Source organism: Cebus imitator, unplaced genomic scaffold (assembly GCF_001604975.1).
Source record: "Cebus imitator isolate Cc_AM_T3 unplaced genomic scaffold, Cebus_imitator-1.0 Scaffold362, whole genome shotgun sequence".
Lineage (NCBI taxonomy): Eukaryota > Metazoa > Chordata > Mammalia > Primates > Cebidae > Cebus > Cebus imitator.
In genome coordinates, this window is record NW_016107677.1 from 811,774 (window position 1) to 828,976 (window position 17,203).

A 17,203-nucleotide genomic window follows, 5' to 3' on the forward strand; every position below is an offset into this window, starting at 1 on the left:
TTTTTTTAAATTTTGTGTCTTTTTGGGTTTTTTTAATCTTTTAATTTTTTTGCTTTCTTAAAAAAGAGGAAATTGAGTTTTGATTCATCTGTCCAGTAATTAGCATATTAATTTTACTTGTACATGGCCTTTACAAAATCCAAATAGTTATATAATTCTGATGTATTTTCCTCAGACATGATCTTAAAGAAAATGTCACTTAGCAGTCTTTAGTATTCTGTGTCTGTTTTTGCAAGGTTCAAAGAAGTCACTACTCATTAATGTTTTATTAAAATATGTGTTAATGTAATACAGTAAAAATCATTCAAATATGAATATTCTTTGAACAACTTCAGAACTTCTGGTAATGTCAAGGTTACAAAGAACTTGAGGAGTGAACAGAAGATTAGTAAAGGACATGAAAGTCTGAAAAAAACCTTTTGATAAAATTTTAAATTAGAAAAATCATGTTAGAGTTATAAATAATTTTATATGGAGAAAAATCTTTCTCTTCTAACTTATGAAAATTAAAAATAGTATTATTTTTTGCTGATACTTTTATTCATTTTTAGTTTCATAGGCCTTACTTCTGGGTAATATGCAGGTAATATTACCTGGAAATATGCATGTCATTGAATCATAAAGTGTACAAAATTTACCTTCCTAATGATTTTCTTTATGGTACTAATATATTATAGACACACTTTATTACAGAATATTAAACAAGATATTGACTTCTAAAGATAAACTTTAGTCAGGTAAAGCCAAGTTTTGATTATGTTACCATCACTTGGCTTTTATCTGAATAACCTACATTTTCACATTTTAAAAATGAGGGTGGTAGTATGCATCCTTTAGAATTGTAATAAAGATGGAAAGAGCAAATTTAAAGTACAAGCCAGAATCTGGAATTTTATTGGACCCTTAAGTCCCTACAATTTCATCAATGTGACATTTTCAGTAAAGTTATAAGAGTGAATTGACATTGGCAGAGAATTGAAGAGCAAATGGATAATGAGAAAATATGAGCAATAAGCACGTAATACTCTACTACAAGTCCAATAGATTTGATGATAAAGTAATTATTAAATGCAGAATAAAGATATTTTAAAATATATGAATTATAGTGATACTTTTAATTAATTGGCACATTTGTAAGTGATGTTATTCTACCTATAAGCTCTTTTAATAAAATAATTACTTGATATCCACTATCTATGTCAATTGTTGCAAAGTTTCTTTGGAGAAGTCAAAGCTTTTGTATTTCCTATTGAAATATTAAAGCCTTAATCCCACTCTAGATGTTTTATTTTTCCTCATATAAAAACAAGGAAAAGATAATATCTTATAAATAACTGTGGCCAAGTTAAAATTTTTTGTTCTACACATAATGAAACCTGGGTCTTTTAAAATCTTCTTTTTCTTTTCAAATCTCCACTGTTCAACTTGAAGTAACATATCAGTAATCAAGTTATAGTGGTATCTCATGGAATTATTATTATTATTATCATCACTTTATGGTCAACAAGAGTTATTTTCTAACAATATTAAAATTTACATTTTATTAGTCTTTTAAATTATTGTTTAAACCACTAAGTCTGATTCTTGGACTGAAACTTTTGGCCAGGAATTTTGAGACACAGATTTGTTAGGTGTTTTTTTTTTTTTTTTTGGACCTGGACAATTAATTAAACAAAAACATTAACACTTCAGCTCTTAACTAGAACTAGAAGATGAAAATTAATTGCTATTACACAAAGAGCACATTTACGTGGTTAGTGGGCTCATCTAATATGGATTAATTTTAAGATCTACTTTTTAGCAGAGTAAACACATAATAATAATTGTTGATTTAATAATATCTTTTAACAACTTGTTATAATCCTAAGTAAAAACAATCTAAGACAGTTTAATGAAATAGTCAACAATGATTCCAGGCACAGTTAAATATAACAGTTATTAGTAACTACAGAATAATATTTACAGAGCTAAGACAGTAGTTTCGACAGCAATTGATGTTATCCAGAAAAAAACAAATTTCATCTGTATTATGCAAGAGAACTAGTTGTACATATGTTAGCTACATTTATTCTTTGTTTAAAAAATTAATATTTTGATGACAGGATCCATGCATGCTCTATTGATAATACATTAAAGCATGATGTTTCTAACTGTAGTATTTTAGTTCTTATCCATTTAAATGATCATTTTCTTTCTTTGTTTTACTCTGACTTGTATTTTTGTTATTATTATTTTTTCTTTCAAACCAATTTTTTACACTAGCTAATGTGCAAAAATAAATGGGCATGGTTAAATGTGAAATGCATTTGTCAGATGAATGAAACTGGAGTGAAATAATATAATAAATCCTCAGGCTAGTTATGTTTATTGTTGCCAAATGTCTCCCTGCTAAGAACTAATAAGCGTGAAAAGGGATAATGAAAGTTTCCATGAAAAATTTTTGGGAGATCTATCCACAAGTCTTCACTATCTGGGAATGTAGAAATAAGTATTTGTTTTATACAAGTTCCATATGAAGATATTATAAAGATGCAATTAAGAAAATAGAGTCAAATACAAAGCAATTACATTATGACAGTTTCTAATATTATTTGGCTCACAGAAGAAAATTAACAGAAAAGTTCCACTGAAAGGAATAGGAAGATTTTTAATTAAAATTTTCAAAGTGATCTTGAAAATCTAATTTGAGTTTCAAATGTTTATATTCTAAATGAAACTGCTCAATAATAAGCATTATCGAATTTACTAAAAATTTGTATTTTGTTAAAAATTTACTTTAGCAAAGTTAATATGAGAAAATATTGGGGGTAGAGTCTGAAATGTAGTGTTATATAAATACTGACTTGTTTCAAAGGAAGATGCATATTCGTCAAGGGTAAAAAGGATGCTCTCAACTATAAGCATCACTTATGCCATTGTTCTTTAATTACAAATATTTGTTGATGCTTTGTTGTAAATATAGTGAAACTGAATAGAACCCTGAAGAGGACATTAAAAAAAAAATGATTGTGGAGTCTGGGTATAGACCTTTCTCAAACCGATCAAATAAATGGGACTTATATGACCTGATTTTCAGAATTCCTATTAGAACTGTGCGTAGTAAAAAATGTGGGACCTAGATAGCTTACGGATTGTTAAATTTCATTCTTAACCGTTTAGTGGGTTACACTTTTGATTATCCAGTCAATTTAAAAGTTTAAACACCCAATAGGTATCAACTATTTCAGTGGGAAACCAGAAAACCACAATAATCAGCATTCCATGGAGTAGTTATCAATGGAAAGAAGGGTTTGAGTTAAGTTAGAGGCCACATGAAGGAAAGTCAATCTAGTTCTAAAACAAATCACAAAACCTGTTTAGATTTTATAACTAGAAACCACTCAGTTAAGGAATTTGAAAAGCCTTCCAAGAAAGAAGTATGAAAACAGTGTAAGAATGACAGAATTTAAAGAAGACATTATTTCTAGCACCACATTTTTGGTGCCACATTCAAGCCATCATTATGCAAACACCACCATGCAGCATCTTTAAGAAAAATTTAATACATGGGTATGTTAAAAATAAAACCTGGGAAAACAGTGCATATTCAGTGCCTCAAAGATTTAAATGTAAAATATACATGATAGATAATATAAAAGGTAAATAAACAGGCAAAATGCATGAATAAAACACTATACATTTATCAAAATGAGATTCCCAACCCAATATATGTATTAGCTTTTACAGTCATTGCGAATTATTTTTTCAAAATAAATATAGACAAAAACTGTATTACTCACATATTGATTTTTTAAGCATCTTGATTATTAACACCAGTAGTAATATTAGTAACAAATACTGTGAATATTTTTATGACTATCAAGTGTACCAAACATAACTGATTTTCTTATTTATATGCCTCATAAATTTATATGAGTAAGAAAAATAAACGTGTCATTGTTCAATTGGGATTTTGAGAAACAGAAATTTTATTAATTTTTGTAATGTACAAAAATACTTTTACTCACTGAGGAAGCTAAAAAGCAATCTCAAAAACAAGCCAAGTCACAATATTATATTGAGGAAATCCAAATATAGTATAAACAACCTGTTTGATATTTATTTTTTTTAATTTTCATGTTAGACTTTATCTACCTAAAGTGCATTTTAAATGATTCTTATAATTTAGAGTTGGACACAGCAATGACCTTATAAAAAACTGTTATTTGAATATTGTAATATCTATCTCAAACCCAAACTTGCCCAATGTAACTCATTCACAGCACTTAAGTTGATGTAAACGCTTTGCTGTTAAAAATTGGTTCTGGTCACTTTCATTAAAATGTTTAATACTTTTCTCCATGCTTTACTTACGCTGTATCTGCTGTTAAGTAATAAAATATGGAAAGGATTTTGAAATAATTTCTATATCCAGACACATAATGTTGGGTTTATCAATGAAAATCCAATGACGTATTACTATACATCATGAAATTCCTATTTTGACCTTTTTAACAGTTTTTTATACATACCAGGACAGTCACTCAAAGCATTTTACATATTAAATTACTTATCAAAACACAGTATATATATAGACCTTGACATTTTTTAAAGAACCAAGGATTTAACAATAAAATTTTTTAAAGGACCAGAACAAATCTTGAGCAGAACACAGATTATGTAGCAAAGAGGTGACTTCTTGAAAAATAGAGCATACTCATCAAGACATAGATTCGACACATATATAAGCGATTGATTAGTTGACTTACATGCTCGCCTGCAAATATGCACCAAACTGTTGTTAAAGAAACATAAAATCTATAACAATAATGTTGCAGAAAAGGGAAACAAATTGTCAAAGATTTGTTAGTCATACATATTTTTGTTCTAGGAGTCCATCAGTAGGTTTAGCTCTAACATCAATACTTTGAGGCAAGAGTCTCTTGCTATTTTATTTTCATATGGGTAATTTTAGAATGATTATACATTGACCATATTAAATTGCTTCTTTTTCACTTTTTTCATTTCTGGAGTAATCACAGGACAAAGTAATGACTTTGCAGTGAAGGCCAATATATGATTCCCTCAGAGAAGTGTTATTTTACTCCTTAATTTATTCTTTATATATTTTGGGAATTTATGTGATAACAAAAAGTTCTCACTAAATGCAATGAGAGAATAAGCTGTATAAATTACTGCTCAAATTGCTTATTTACACATAGCAGAATAATACAAATCAAGCTTTTAATCACACCTAAAATATTGTTTTGACAAAACATTTTATATTCACTTAAGTGCTTGTTAAAAACTCATTTTCTATAGCATTTTCATTTCACTTCAAAATTGCCATAAAGCTGTCTTGTAATATTACACAATGTGTTTTCTTAAATTGCAGGTATTATTTGCTGAAGGAATTATACCAAACAATGAAAATCTTACAAACTGTTTTTTAAAATATAGGTTTACATTGTGGATAAGTACAAAAAGATTTGAAGAGCCATCAGTAGCTTCAAATACAACATAATAATATTAGGGGGGAAATTTTACCATATAGTAAATTTCTAGTCAATAGGAAAGTCCTTTAGAATGTAGAAACACTGTTAAGAATAAAAGTTTGATCTAAAGAAAAGCTATATACTTTAATGCAATTCCACCTATTTCATTTTGAAATATGTATTTTAGAAGCATTTGAAATTATATGTGTTTCAATACTTTACACAAAAAGTACTACCCTCCTTATATATTACATCCCATTTTGGGTTAAAGAAAAAAAAAGCTTATATTAAAAATAAAATCCTTCCCATGCCGTTAGTCCCAGCTTCTGGGAAGGCTGAGGTGAGATAAGATCTAATTCATGCCACTGCACTCCAACCTGGGAGACAGCAAAACACTGTATCATACTTATTTCTACTTATTACCTTGAATAATGCTTGGAAGGCACTTGATTTAGCTTTCTGTAGTGGAAAAAAAAAAGTTTATATTAGTCATTTGTGAAACCTGCTTACTGTTTTATTAATCTCTCTTTTTTATCTTAAATAAATATATCAAAATTATAAAGTTACTTCAGTATTTCATTACTCACTCTTCTCCCTCTACCCCCACCCTTGGCCCCAGCATTCTCCCTATATAAAGTGTTCTCATAAATACATATTTAGTATCCAGGAAATAGTTTATTTACAAAGTATTTTTACTGCTGAGGGTTTACTATTACTGTTATTGTTATTTAAAATGGACCAAAATGCATTCAGTTCTGTTATGTGGGGAAAAAATTAAGGTATATCTTTCCAATATATAAATAGTAAGATGAAGGAGGATAAGTTTTTAAGAAGCTTTCTTAACGCATGTTAGGCCACTAGTTTGTCATCTAAGAAACTCTTGCTTCTATGCTTAGTAATATTTCTGTTGCTTGAAAGAGTTCTTGCAGTTTCTCGAAGGACTACTGACTGATTTACAGGGAATAGCTCAGCATAGGACAATTCTGGCTAAAACGCAGAAGTCAACTTCAGTAGGCATCTCTCTTAGTTGTTAGTCTTTCCACTGAGATTTGCCTTCACAAGTGCCAGCCGTGTAGGCCTCTAAATTCCTGAGCTATGCTCTGTCTCTAACTTGGTTACAGACTTGTGCCTGTAGACATGAGCTTGGTCTCTATCATGTCCTGCATGCCCTGTACTAAATCATTAGCCTTTAACTTTACCCTGCCTTTTAGTACTATGCTCTTGATGTACTAAAAGTAAACTACGTTCCCTTTATGGAGATTCATTAACTCCTTTGAATTTGTTTTCCTAATCATAATTTTAAGATTCAAAACTAAAATTCAGTATTCTGTATTTAAAGAGCTTCTAAATATAAAATGAACATTTACAATCAATATTCACCATCATATTGCATCAAATTTGAAATTACAGACCAATTTCCTCAAATGGTCTAATGTTTGCTGACTCTTCTGTTTGGATGTATATTTTTTACATATTTAAAACTTTAGTTGGAAAAGTAGTAATCTCGAAAAACATTCTATTATTTTTTTCTCTAACCTTATTTAAGTACAAAAGCATCACAGCAGAGAATCGTGTGGTTTCAACCTTTGCCTCAAGCCAGTACTGAGGAAGCCCTGGAATGCCTCACTCTGGTGCTTTCCAAACCCTTTCGCCACAGAAAGCCCTGTGCTCTTGCTTAATCCTAAGGGGATTTAAAGCAGAGGATTATACTTCTTTAATAGTATTTTTGATATGGCATCCTGGGGTCTTATCGAGTAAACATTCTTAATCCACTACCCATTCTTATGACTATTATTTGTTTTTCACCTTTCACAGTTGTAAGTCAATAGAAACTAATCTTCATCTACTAGTTCATGAAGCTCATCTGATTAGGGGAGGAGAGAGAAAAGAGTCACTGGAAGGGAATGTAAAAAAGTCAGTTTTAAGAGATGCTGAAAATATAGAAGAAAAGGGAAACTGATGGCAAGGGATTCTAGATTATATGGAAGGATTGGAATCTGGAGCACAGTTTAAGGCATTGGGTTTAAGAGGAAGAGAACCTCTTCTGTTGTGAAAGAAAGGTACCCTTACACACACATATGTTACCACGTATAGGACTGCTCACACGTGTTCAGAAAGGGGCCTGAAGTAAAATGGTTGCAGTGGTGAAGGAAAAAAGGAACCAGATTAGTAGGTTACCCAAGGAGGTGGACTAGATCTTATTTCTGATTAGATATTTGTGCTTAAAAAATGAATAGCCAATGTTGACTGACTGACTAATCTGAGTTACTTCAGAATCCAAGAGGAAAAACATTCTTTATGATGATGGTAAAGACAAGTTGTTTTGTTATGTTGTAAATGGTAGTAAGATCTGTGATAGTGCTTTGTTCATAATCATAAAGCCAGTCTTGACAGTAATCCTGATATGCACATATTATTTCTCTCACTTACAAAACTGATGTTCAGAAAGACTATCTGTCTAGTCACAAAGCTGTATTTTATGCAGCCAAAGTAAAACTCATGAATATCTTGATATTCTAGATCTAATACACTTTCCATTTTATCAAGAACTCCTTTTCCTGAAAAAGATCTTCACTCAGTGGGGCTATTTATAAGACAAATTAGCATGTGTTTTATTTATAATAATTTAAATAATTATAGAAATTTAAACTATTTATGAAAATAATAACAAATAGAAATACCTAAAAACTAAGAAGATTTATCGTTTTATAGTTGTGAAATGCCAACAAGATTTGAGTAGATAGTAGGAAACTATTATATCTATTTAATATTTTTAGTCCCCTCCCTCTGTTTAACCTAAACACATATTATACCAATTTTGATTATACAGTATTACCTTGTAAACAAAAATAAGGTCAACAAAGATACTTCTGTTAAACTCCAAGATCATAGGCTTTTCAAATGCATGTTTTTGACTTAAATATATTTCTTACTTTAAAATATAATTTATTTGGTTCATATTAAGTGAAAGTACACATTTAATATCACTGTCTAGGTTGTTCAGTTAAGGGAATACCAATATCACCAATGATAACAAATACAAGACCTTCTAAAAAAGAACGTATATCATTCCGTGACAATCCTGTACAACTCAGTGGTGGATGGGGAAGTGGCAAAAAGAAGGTGAAAATTTCCAACTAATCCTTAAGGCTTCAGCATTCAAAACATATGGCAAACTGTTTTCATGAAGTCTGGATATCTAGTCATGTTACCAATTGGATACAAGGTTTTAGAGTACTGTATTTAATTTGGTTTATTATCCATATTTTATAATTTTGTCTTCTAATGGAGTTATCTTATTTCTCATCTGTAAAATGGAGTTTTACAGTTCTTCCTGTGTTCCTGTGAAATGGCCTCCAGAAAATTCTTGAGATATTGTAATGGAACTTGCATATCCAGTTTCTTTAATTTAAATATTTATGAAACGTGTATTCAAGATAGCTTTTGTTACCAATAATAAATTTTAATGCTGTACACATATATGAGAATGTAACTGTCTTATTGACATTGTTTAATGTAGCATTAATGAATGATTAATGTATTAATAAACTTTATTCTACCAGATTATTGTAACTGAGTATTTCAAAGATAAATTAATATATGGAATAATTGAAAATAAACAATGAGAATGGCCTTTATTTTTTAAACTTTAAATAATCTTTAATAGATTAGAGAGTAATGATAAAATATATATTCAGTTTAAATTAAAATAGAATTTTAAGTAATTATCAATTGGATAATTGGATATTTTACCTGTAATGTCAGTTGTTTATTACCCTTATTTATAGAGGTAGATGCTAATTCTGGTTCATTAACATTATTCTACTAATTCAAAAAATACTCCATCATCATTTTAGCTTTTCTTTAAGGTACCTTAAAATTGTCATTTAAAAATATCTTTTCAAAATTCAAACGTATTTTTTAACATTAACCTATTTTCTAAAATGAGACCCATTTTATGAAAGTCTTACTATTGTGTGATTGATGTTCCACCATAGCATAGTAAACTCAGTGTACAAAATAGTGTGCTTAAACTTAGTTCTCATAGATCTATTACTCTCCTGAGTCTGGAACTTTTTTCATAAAGCTAAATTCATAGTTTTTCAATTACTTTTCATAGCTATGTTGCTCAACAATAGCATCCAGTGAACTTTAGTGGTTTTTTTTTTTCCTGTATTTTATTAAAATATTTCATCTAAAGATGACTAAAGAGATATAGAGATATGTATTAATTTGTATCCCCCATCTATTTTTGGATTCCTATTGCATTGCAAACCTGTAAATCTTTTTAGCTTGATTGAGATAGAAACATTAATGAAATTTGAACTGTCAATAAAGAAAATGTAGATCGTATGTGGTGTCCTAGAATTTCCACTCCATGTGTAGTTGTTTTATGAACATGCTATTATGTCATCCTTTTAATAACAACACCCACAAATCAACATACTGTAATGATGGAAAATATTTATCTGAGCTTGTTGTGTGCCCTGCAGGAGAAAAGCCACATTAAAGCTGATATTGATGGTGTTTTATGGATTATATACTGAAATCAAATGAAGCGTAAAAGCTGGTATGAGAACAGAAATTCTTATGATTGAACTGTTTCAGTCCCTAAATAACTTTAATCCATAGTTTCTTTATTCTGTAACCTGTGTAATTGTTTCAGAATATTAACTTTAAGGACGATGATTGGTGCTGATGTTCCTAAATTTGTAGGTGATTATTGATATATATGTCAATAAAATAGTTTCCTAATTATGGTGTGAAATTGGAAGTTTTTTATATTGTTTTGTTTATTGTGTTCAGCCTTGACATTATTATCTTTAAAAAATTCCTTCAATGCTCAAACGTATCATTTTGTAGCACGACTTTGTGTTCATGGAAATAGAAAAGTTAAACTGAAATTTTAAAAATTGGATAAAACATGACAGAAATCAAACTAAGAGATATTCTTTCTCCTGTTTCCTTGAGTCAATGTTTTGACTAATTAGTGTTTTTAAGATTCAGGTAAGTAAAAATATAAGCCTGTCTCTTCATTTAGTTGGCACTGAATTTTTGGATGGACAGTGATGGACCTAGGCAATGTCATTATTCAAATGTGTGACCTACAATGACTTTTTGTCCTCTCCTGTTCTCTATATCCTACCCCCAACCTCTTCCAAATTCAATTCTCACCTTTCTGTAAGTACACCATCCCAGTAATGTAACATTCATCATCACTGACTTCTAGCTAGTAAGAACAGCAGAATGAATAGCTAATCACAAAAAGCTTGGTAGAAATGCTAGGTAGGGGTGTTTGGAGATTTCAGAATATTTTGATGAGTATCAATTGCCTTGGTTTGTGGAGGTAGCTCCTTTCCCGAAGTCCAGTCCACCAACAATATATTTGTGTACATAGTACGTAAAAGAGATCATATTAAGTGTTTTGGGAAGCACATTGCTAGATGTGGCTCATAATTTCTTTCATTTAATTTTTTTTTTTTTTTTTTGATAGTCTTGCTCTGCTGCCCAGGCTGGAGTGCAATGGTGCAATCTCAGCTCACTGCCACCTCCGCCTCTTGAGTTCAAGCGATTCTTGTGCCTCAGACTCCCTAGTAGCTGGGATTACAGGCACCCATCACCACGCCCAGCTAATTTTTTGAATTTTTAGTAAAGGCGGGGTTTCATCATGTTGAACAGGCTGCTCTCAAACTCCTGGCCTCAAGTGATCCACCAGCCTGGGACTCCCAAAGTGCTGGGATTACAAATGCGAGCCACCCTGCCAGCCTGGCTTATAATTTCTTATTGTGTTCATAAATTAGTTGAAAGGACAGCACTCCCATTTAAAAAAAAAGAAAAAAATAAGAATAATGTTTTTTAAAAAGGCAAAGCATTGTTTAGGCGCTGCTGTACTTTAGATGCAAAAGAGAATACACCAACATTCTTGGACATTAGGTTGAGTTTTTCTTTCTTGGGGAAAACAAGGGAGAGCACATTTTAACTAGAAAGAATATGTTGGAAGGCAGAGTGGGTATTAAAAAAGTTTTCTGAAATTTGAATTGCAAATGGACAATAAATAGCAGTCTTTTAAGATATTTTTGTGTACTTTTACATCCTTGTAACATTAATATGTTTTAGTTCTTATATTTCCTGTTTAGCTATTAAATTAGTCATTTCCATGAATTTTCTCTTTATTAGTAATTTCCTCAGATTTTTTTCTCATTTTTGTCTAATTTGGGTTATATTGATACAAAGTTTCGACTAATAACATTAAACAGTTATGATATGTTTTGATTATAGTTTAGTATGCTATAATAAAAGTAACTGTAATCCGTTTCATAGGAAAGAGAAACATGGTGATGTCATTAAACTGGTATTTATTATTATTTATCATGTAGTTAATTATTCATTATCTGGATTTATGACTTTTATGACTGCACTGAGAGGAAAGTGAGTTATAATTAATATATTTTAATTTAAGGGAAGAAGACCCCTAAGGAGTCTATAGAATTGCAGTTGCCAAATCTAATTTCTAACTAATCACTAATATGAGATGTAATTTTATTGTTCATTTCAGGAAACAATGAAATCTATTATCTTCCATGATATTTTTGCTTACCTAGATGGTGTTGTTTTTGCTCTGATGATTGTGAAATTCAGAGACAGTTTCTTTCTGAGCAGCAAAAGAACCGTAATCTAGATCTACGCTGTGCAACACATTAGCCACCAGACAATTATGATTATGGTGTACTTAAAAAATGGCTAATCTCAGCTGAGGTAAAGTGTAAGTATAAAATTCATAATCAGATTTCAGATATTTCATATAAAAATATAGAGTTGCCCAATAAGATTATATTAGTTAAAATAATAGTATCTTGTTTCTTTTTTTTTTTCAATGTAAGCATTAAAAAATTTTAAATTATATATATGGTTAACATATTTCTGTTGGACAATACTAACCTTGAAGCTGTTGTGTAAAATAATGTAGAAAGGTGTTTTATGCAGGAAATAATTGGTAAGATATTAGGAGAGAAAAAGACCACACAAAACAGGGCACACAAATCCTAGTTTATAAAACAAGAAAACTTAGATTCTGCTAAACATAGTGAATCTTATGAAATAAAAAGTGGAAATAACCCTCCATTGTGCTTCTAGATTTTAAGGTGGCATAATTGAATTTAACTCTTCATTTCCTGTACTTATTTGTTTTTAATCAAAGACCATCCTACAAAGTCAGGATACAGTCTTTTATAGTTATTAAAATATCTGTTGTAAGAAATAGGATTAGCACCTGACTTGTAATCTATTTTATATCAGGTTTTACATAGATATAGTTATTAATTTTTCAAATAGCATAATTTGTAATGTGATATGGATTCTTGGAATGAGAGCCATATTATATTTGACATCCTGTTGGATCATAAATCCAGTTTTAACCTAAAAGACACAAAATATAAGAGTCAACAACAGTTGCATAAGTGAATATATTTGAAAGATAAAAATAAACACAGTGCATTTATAACTTCCAAGAAACATATGATTATGCTTTATGTGGCACTTCCTGACAACCACTCACCCTTCCTTTTCAAATATGCAGTTCATCTACATCACTAGGAACCAGAATTTTACCCAAACCAAAATTAAAGTGAAACGCTTTATGTGACTTCTCTATAACTTAAATCCCTGTCAGCACTTCAGGGCAAGGAAGCAAATAAGTTTCGAGAACCTCCTCCAGTGGATCTGGAATAACACCTGTAGGAAAGGATCATGAGGCTTCATTAGAATTTGGTAAGGATGAATACATTAAGGCAGCACAGAAGAGTCACACAACTGGCAATGTCCGCTACAGCAGTGGGAGGTTAGAGTGAGTGAGGCTTATTTGCCAGTCATCTTTGCTGTAAGGCGATAACGAGCCAAGGTGCTACAGGAAGATTCTTTGACACTTTTGAGAAAAATGAACCGATTCAATTAATAATACAACAGGAAAATTTTGCCTTACATTTCATGGTTTATATTTGCCACTACTGACGAATATAATCATCTGCACATAGCATTCCCACATCTTAGGAGGTGTTGTTATAATCACATTTACATTGCATGAACAGAGGGGAGAAACTACTTCAAGTCCATAATTTCCTTATGGAGGCCTGAATGCAGCCACCAGTTATAACCAGACAAGTAAATATAAAACTATTTTTTAAAATAAATATGTCTGAAAAGTTATTTTCTCCTGCAAAGTCTTTAATAGAAACTTTTAAGCTTTTTTTTATGATCCCCATAGGATTGATCTAGAGCAGCATTGTACAATATAAATATGATGTGAGCCACATATGTAATTTTACATTTGTAACAGTCACATTAGAAATGTAAAAATAAATTGGTAAAATTAATTTAATACCATATTTTATTTAATCTAACGTATCCAACCTATGCCTTTTATTTAATAGAATTATGAGGACATTGTCTTGTAGGAGAAAATTTTAGCTATATTGGGCCCTAAAATTAAATGTCATAAAGAAAACAAAAATGCACAAAAATAAGGTAATATTAGATTAACATCTTATGTATGTAGCTGTTAGTAAATGGTAAGACATATTACAAATCAAATGATAAATGTCAAATTGATACTTTAAACTTTTATATGGATGTGAGGCTTCTCCCAAAATTATTGGATTCAAGAGTTCTCCACAAAAGTTAATGTATCAGTAGAAAATTACAAGGAGACTTGGTAAGGGTGAATCTCTTTCTCATCTTTCTCCACATCATTCAGATCTGATCAAACCATGGATTTTCTATTAACTTCAAAATGAAACCAATGCGATACATAGAAAAACTCAGTGTGATACATAGACAAAGTAAGAAATCAGCACAGCAATTTTGTTCTGCTAAGTACATATTTTGGTGAGAGGCATATGGAAGAAAGTGAAAAGAACACTGTTTTCTTCTGTAATCCGATTGTGCTGTGTTCTAATCCTTGCTCTGATGGGCATCTTGAACAAGTGACAAACTCTCTGAGATTGTTTCCTTACCATTAAATTCAGATTAATGTATAACTCATAGGGTTAAGTGACAAAGTATAATGAGAAACCCATGGCCTAGTATCTTGGTTTTAATAAACATTCAGCAAATATCAACTTGACACAATAAACCTTTCCAAAACAATATTCCAAAATTAACCCAAAATTTCTCTGAGCTGATTAAAATTGGATCAATTCGACATACCATATTTAGGAAATATTTCCATGAAATGATGGGAAATTTCTAAAAAAAAAAAAAAAAAAAAACTTTGAGAACTGATTCCTCTAGATTTGTCTTGAAATGAAAGTAGAATTCAATGCTTTAAATACATCAATCTTAAGCCTCTTCCATTGTAAGTGTGTAGAATCTTTGGAAATGTAAAAGGTGTACATTTCTAATAGCATGTTAACTTATTTTTTCACATGGGCAAATACAAGATGCATTTCTAGGAAATAGGTGGAAATGTCAACACCAGAACTCTTTACGCAATGCTCTATATTCCAGAATGCACCCATAAAATATTTCCTCTACCAGGGGCCCAAAATGGATGCCAGATAATTAATTAAACTGACTCATTTGCTCTGTTTAATAAGTTAGTAAAAATAATTCAATACTATATTTTATTTAATGTATTCAACATGCACCTCTTATTAAATAGAATTATGAGGACATTGTCTTACAGGAGAAAATTTTAGCTGTATTATCCCATAAAATTGTATGTCCTAAAGAAACCAAAAATACATTAAAAATGTAATTTTAAATTATTAACATCTATAAATACGTAGCTACTTTTTCATCCCTTTTCCTTCAAAGGGATATATAGGCTAATGGTCTTTCTAGAGAGACGAAGAGAAGGATATCCATCACTTTGTTTTGTTTCACTCTTAATCTTAATCAGTGTTGAAAATGTGCAATTATATTTTCTATTGAGAAAAAAAACTTTTTTTTTGTTTTATTATCTTCACAAACTATTTTTAAAGTGTTAACCTAGACCCGATAAACAACACTATAAGGAACTTATAGTTTAGTATCCTAAGGGAGATTAAAAAAATATTTTGGAGGTAGGAAGGATTGGTTCCAAATAATAATGAACAGGGAGCAGGTGTTTCCATATTCTGTTTAAGTGATCTTAGAGGATAAATTAAGGAAAGCATTTTAAGCAAAGAATACAGCCTAAATAAATACCTGGAGACAGATAACAATAATGTTTCCAGGGAATGGAGAGTAGAACAAAGCAAGGACTGGATTATTGGACAGAACAGAGAGAGCTTGATGAGAGAGGCCGGAAATTAGTGGGAAATGAGAGTGGGAAAGTCAGGTGTTGATACCCTGATACCTGTCCAACCTGTAGGCCTTAGGTTATTTGTACACACTTTAGGTGGAAAACTGCTATGTGATGGTTTTCAAAATAGGAAGGCAATAGTATTATCAGATAATGTTATTGCCAATAACTACTGGTGTATTTTGAAATAAAATTAGACATTATTAAGGGAAATAGTAATTTAATTCAAATATGAAGAGATAACAATCAAGTTACCCACAGTGAAGTCTTTACTTAATGGGTACATCAATGTATTAGTATTGTTAAGTGGAAGAAAACTTGATCTACAGAGGTATTGGTGTTTCATTCTGTTGAAAGTTGACTTTTACATATGCTGATGCATCTTAAATCTGAGTTGGAGCTGCTTTCAGGAATAGACATTGGTGGAACCATTTGTAAATACTTTCCTCACAAGGATATTGATATAGACAGTGATTTCCTAAACAAGCTAATCTACTCAAGGGTTTGAGTTCCTTGAGGCCTTCTAGAGTGCTATTATGAGTCTTCTAAGTCTAGTATTGCCTGGAAAAAGCTAGAATTTCTAATATTATTTATCTGGAGTACATTAAAATCAAAGATTTGGAATGCCTTTCTATCTTAGACAGCTTGAGCTCCTGTTACAGCGTACCATAGACTTGGTGGTTTAAATAGCAAATATTTATTTTTCACAGTTCTGGAGGCTGGAATTCTGAGATCAGGGTGTCAGTTTTCCTGGGTTCTTGATTAGGGCCTTCCTTCTGGTTAAAGAAAGCCATTTTCTTGGTATATCTTCACATATTTGAGAGAAAGATCTTGTATCTCTTCATCCCCTTTTAAAGGGATTAATCCCATCATGAGGAACCCACCCTCATGACCTAATTAATGTTATTACCACCTAAAGGCCCCATCTCTAAATACCATCACATGGAGGATTAGAGTTTCAACATAATGAATTTTGGAGGAACATGTCCACTCATAGCAGCATCTTAGAGACCATATAGTTTAATTGATAAGAATTGTATTTCTAATAAATTGTAAAAATACATAACTTTACAATTAGAATATTTTAACGGGAGAAGCTGAGACTTTAAAAGGTAACTGCACTTGTTTTAGCTTATACAGATTGTTAATGGCAGAGTTAGAAGTAGGACCCCCATCTCCTGAGTCACAAAAAATCATGGAAAATTTATGTTAGAGGCAATACTTATGTTTATAGCCTAACTGAATAGTAGTTTAGGGTAAACATATTTGCCTTAATGCAGTAAACACACCTCAGGACCGCCTAACTTCGTAGAGATTTATTTCCCGTATGTGATCCATTTTCTTTCCATCTTCTACAAATTATAGTTATATAATTCATATTCTTAATGTAAATAGTTGAATCTGTTTCTGCTTTTTGAATCACTTTCATTGCACAGCACCAGTTGTTAAT

At 30.9% G+C, this 17,203-nt stretch overlaps 1 protein-coding gene across 3 annotated transcripts in view; it reads left to right on the top strand.

Annotated features, from left to right (window-relative positions):
* Window positions 1-9,036, top strand: part of LRRIQ1 (leucine rich repeats and IQ motif containing 1) — a 233,659-nt gene extending 224,623 nt beyond the window's left edge. For all 3 annotated transcript variants that reach the window (XM_017506824.2, XM_037730804.1, XM_017506828.2), the window contains one exon: window positions 8,470-9,036. In XM_017506824.2, the coding sequence (XP_017362313.1) occupies window positions 8,470-8,615 (146 nt within the window). In that variant the 3' untranslated portion in view covers window positions 8,616-9,036. The remainder of the gene's footprint in view (window positions 1-8,469) is intronic.
* The last annotated feature ends 8,167 nt before the right edge of the window (window positions 9,037-17,203 follow it).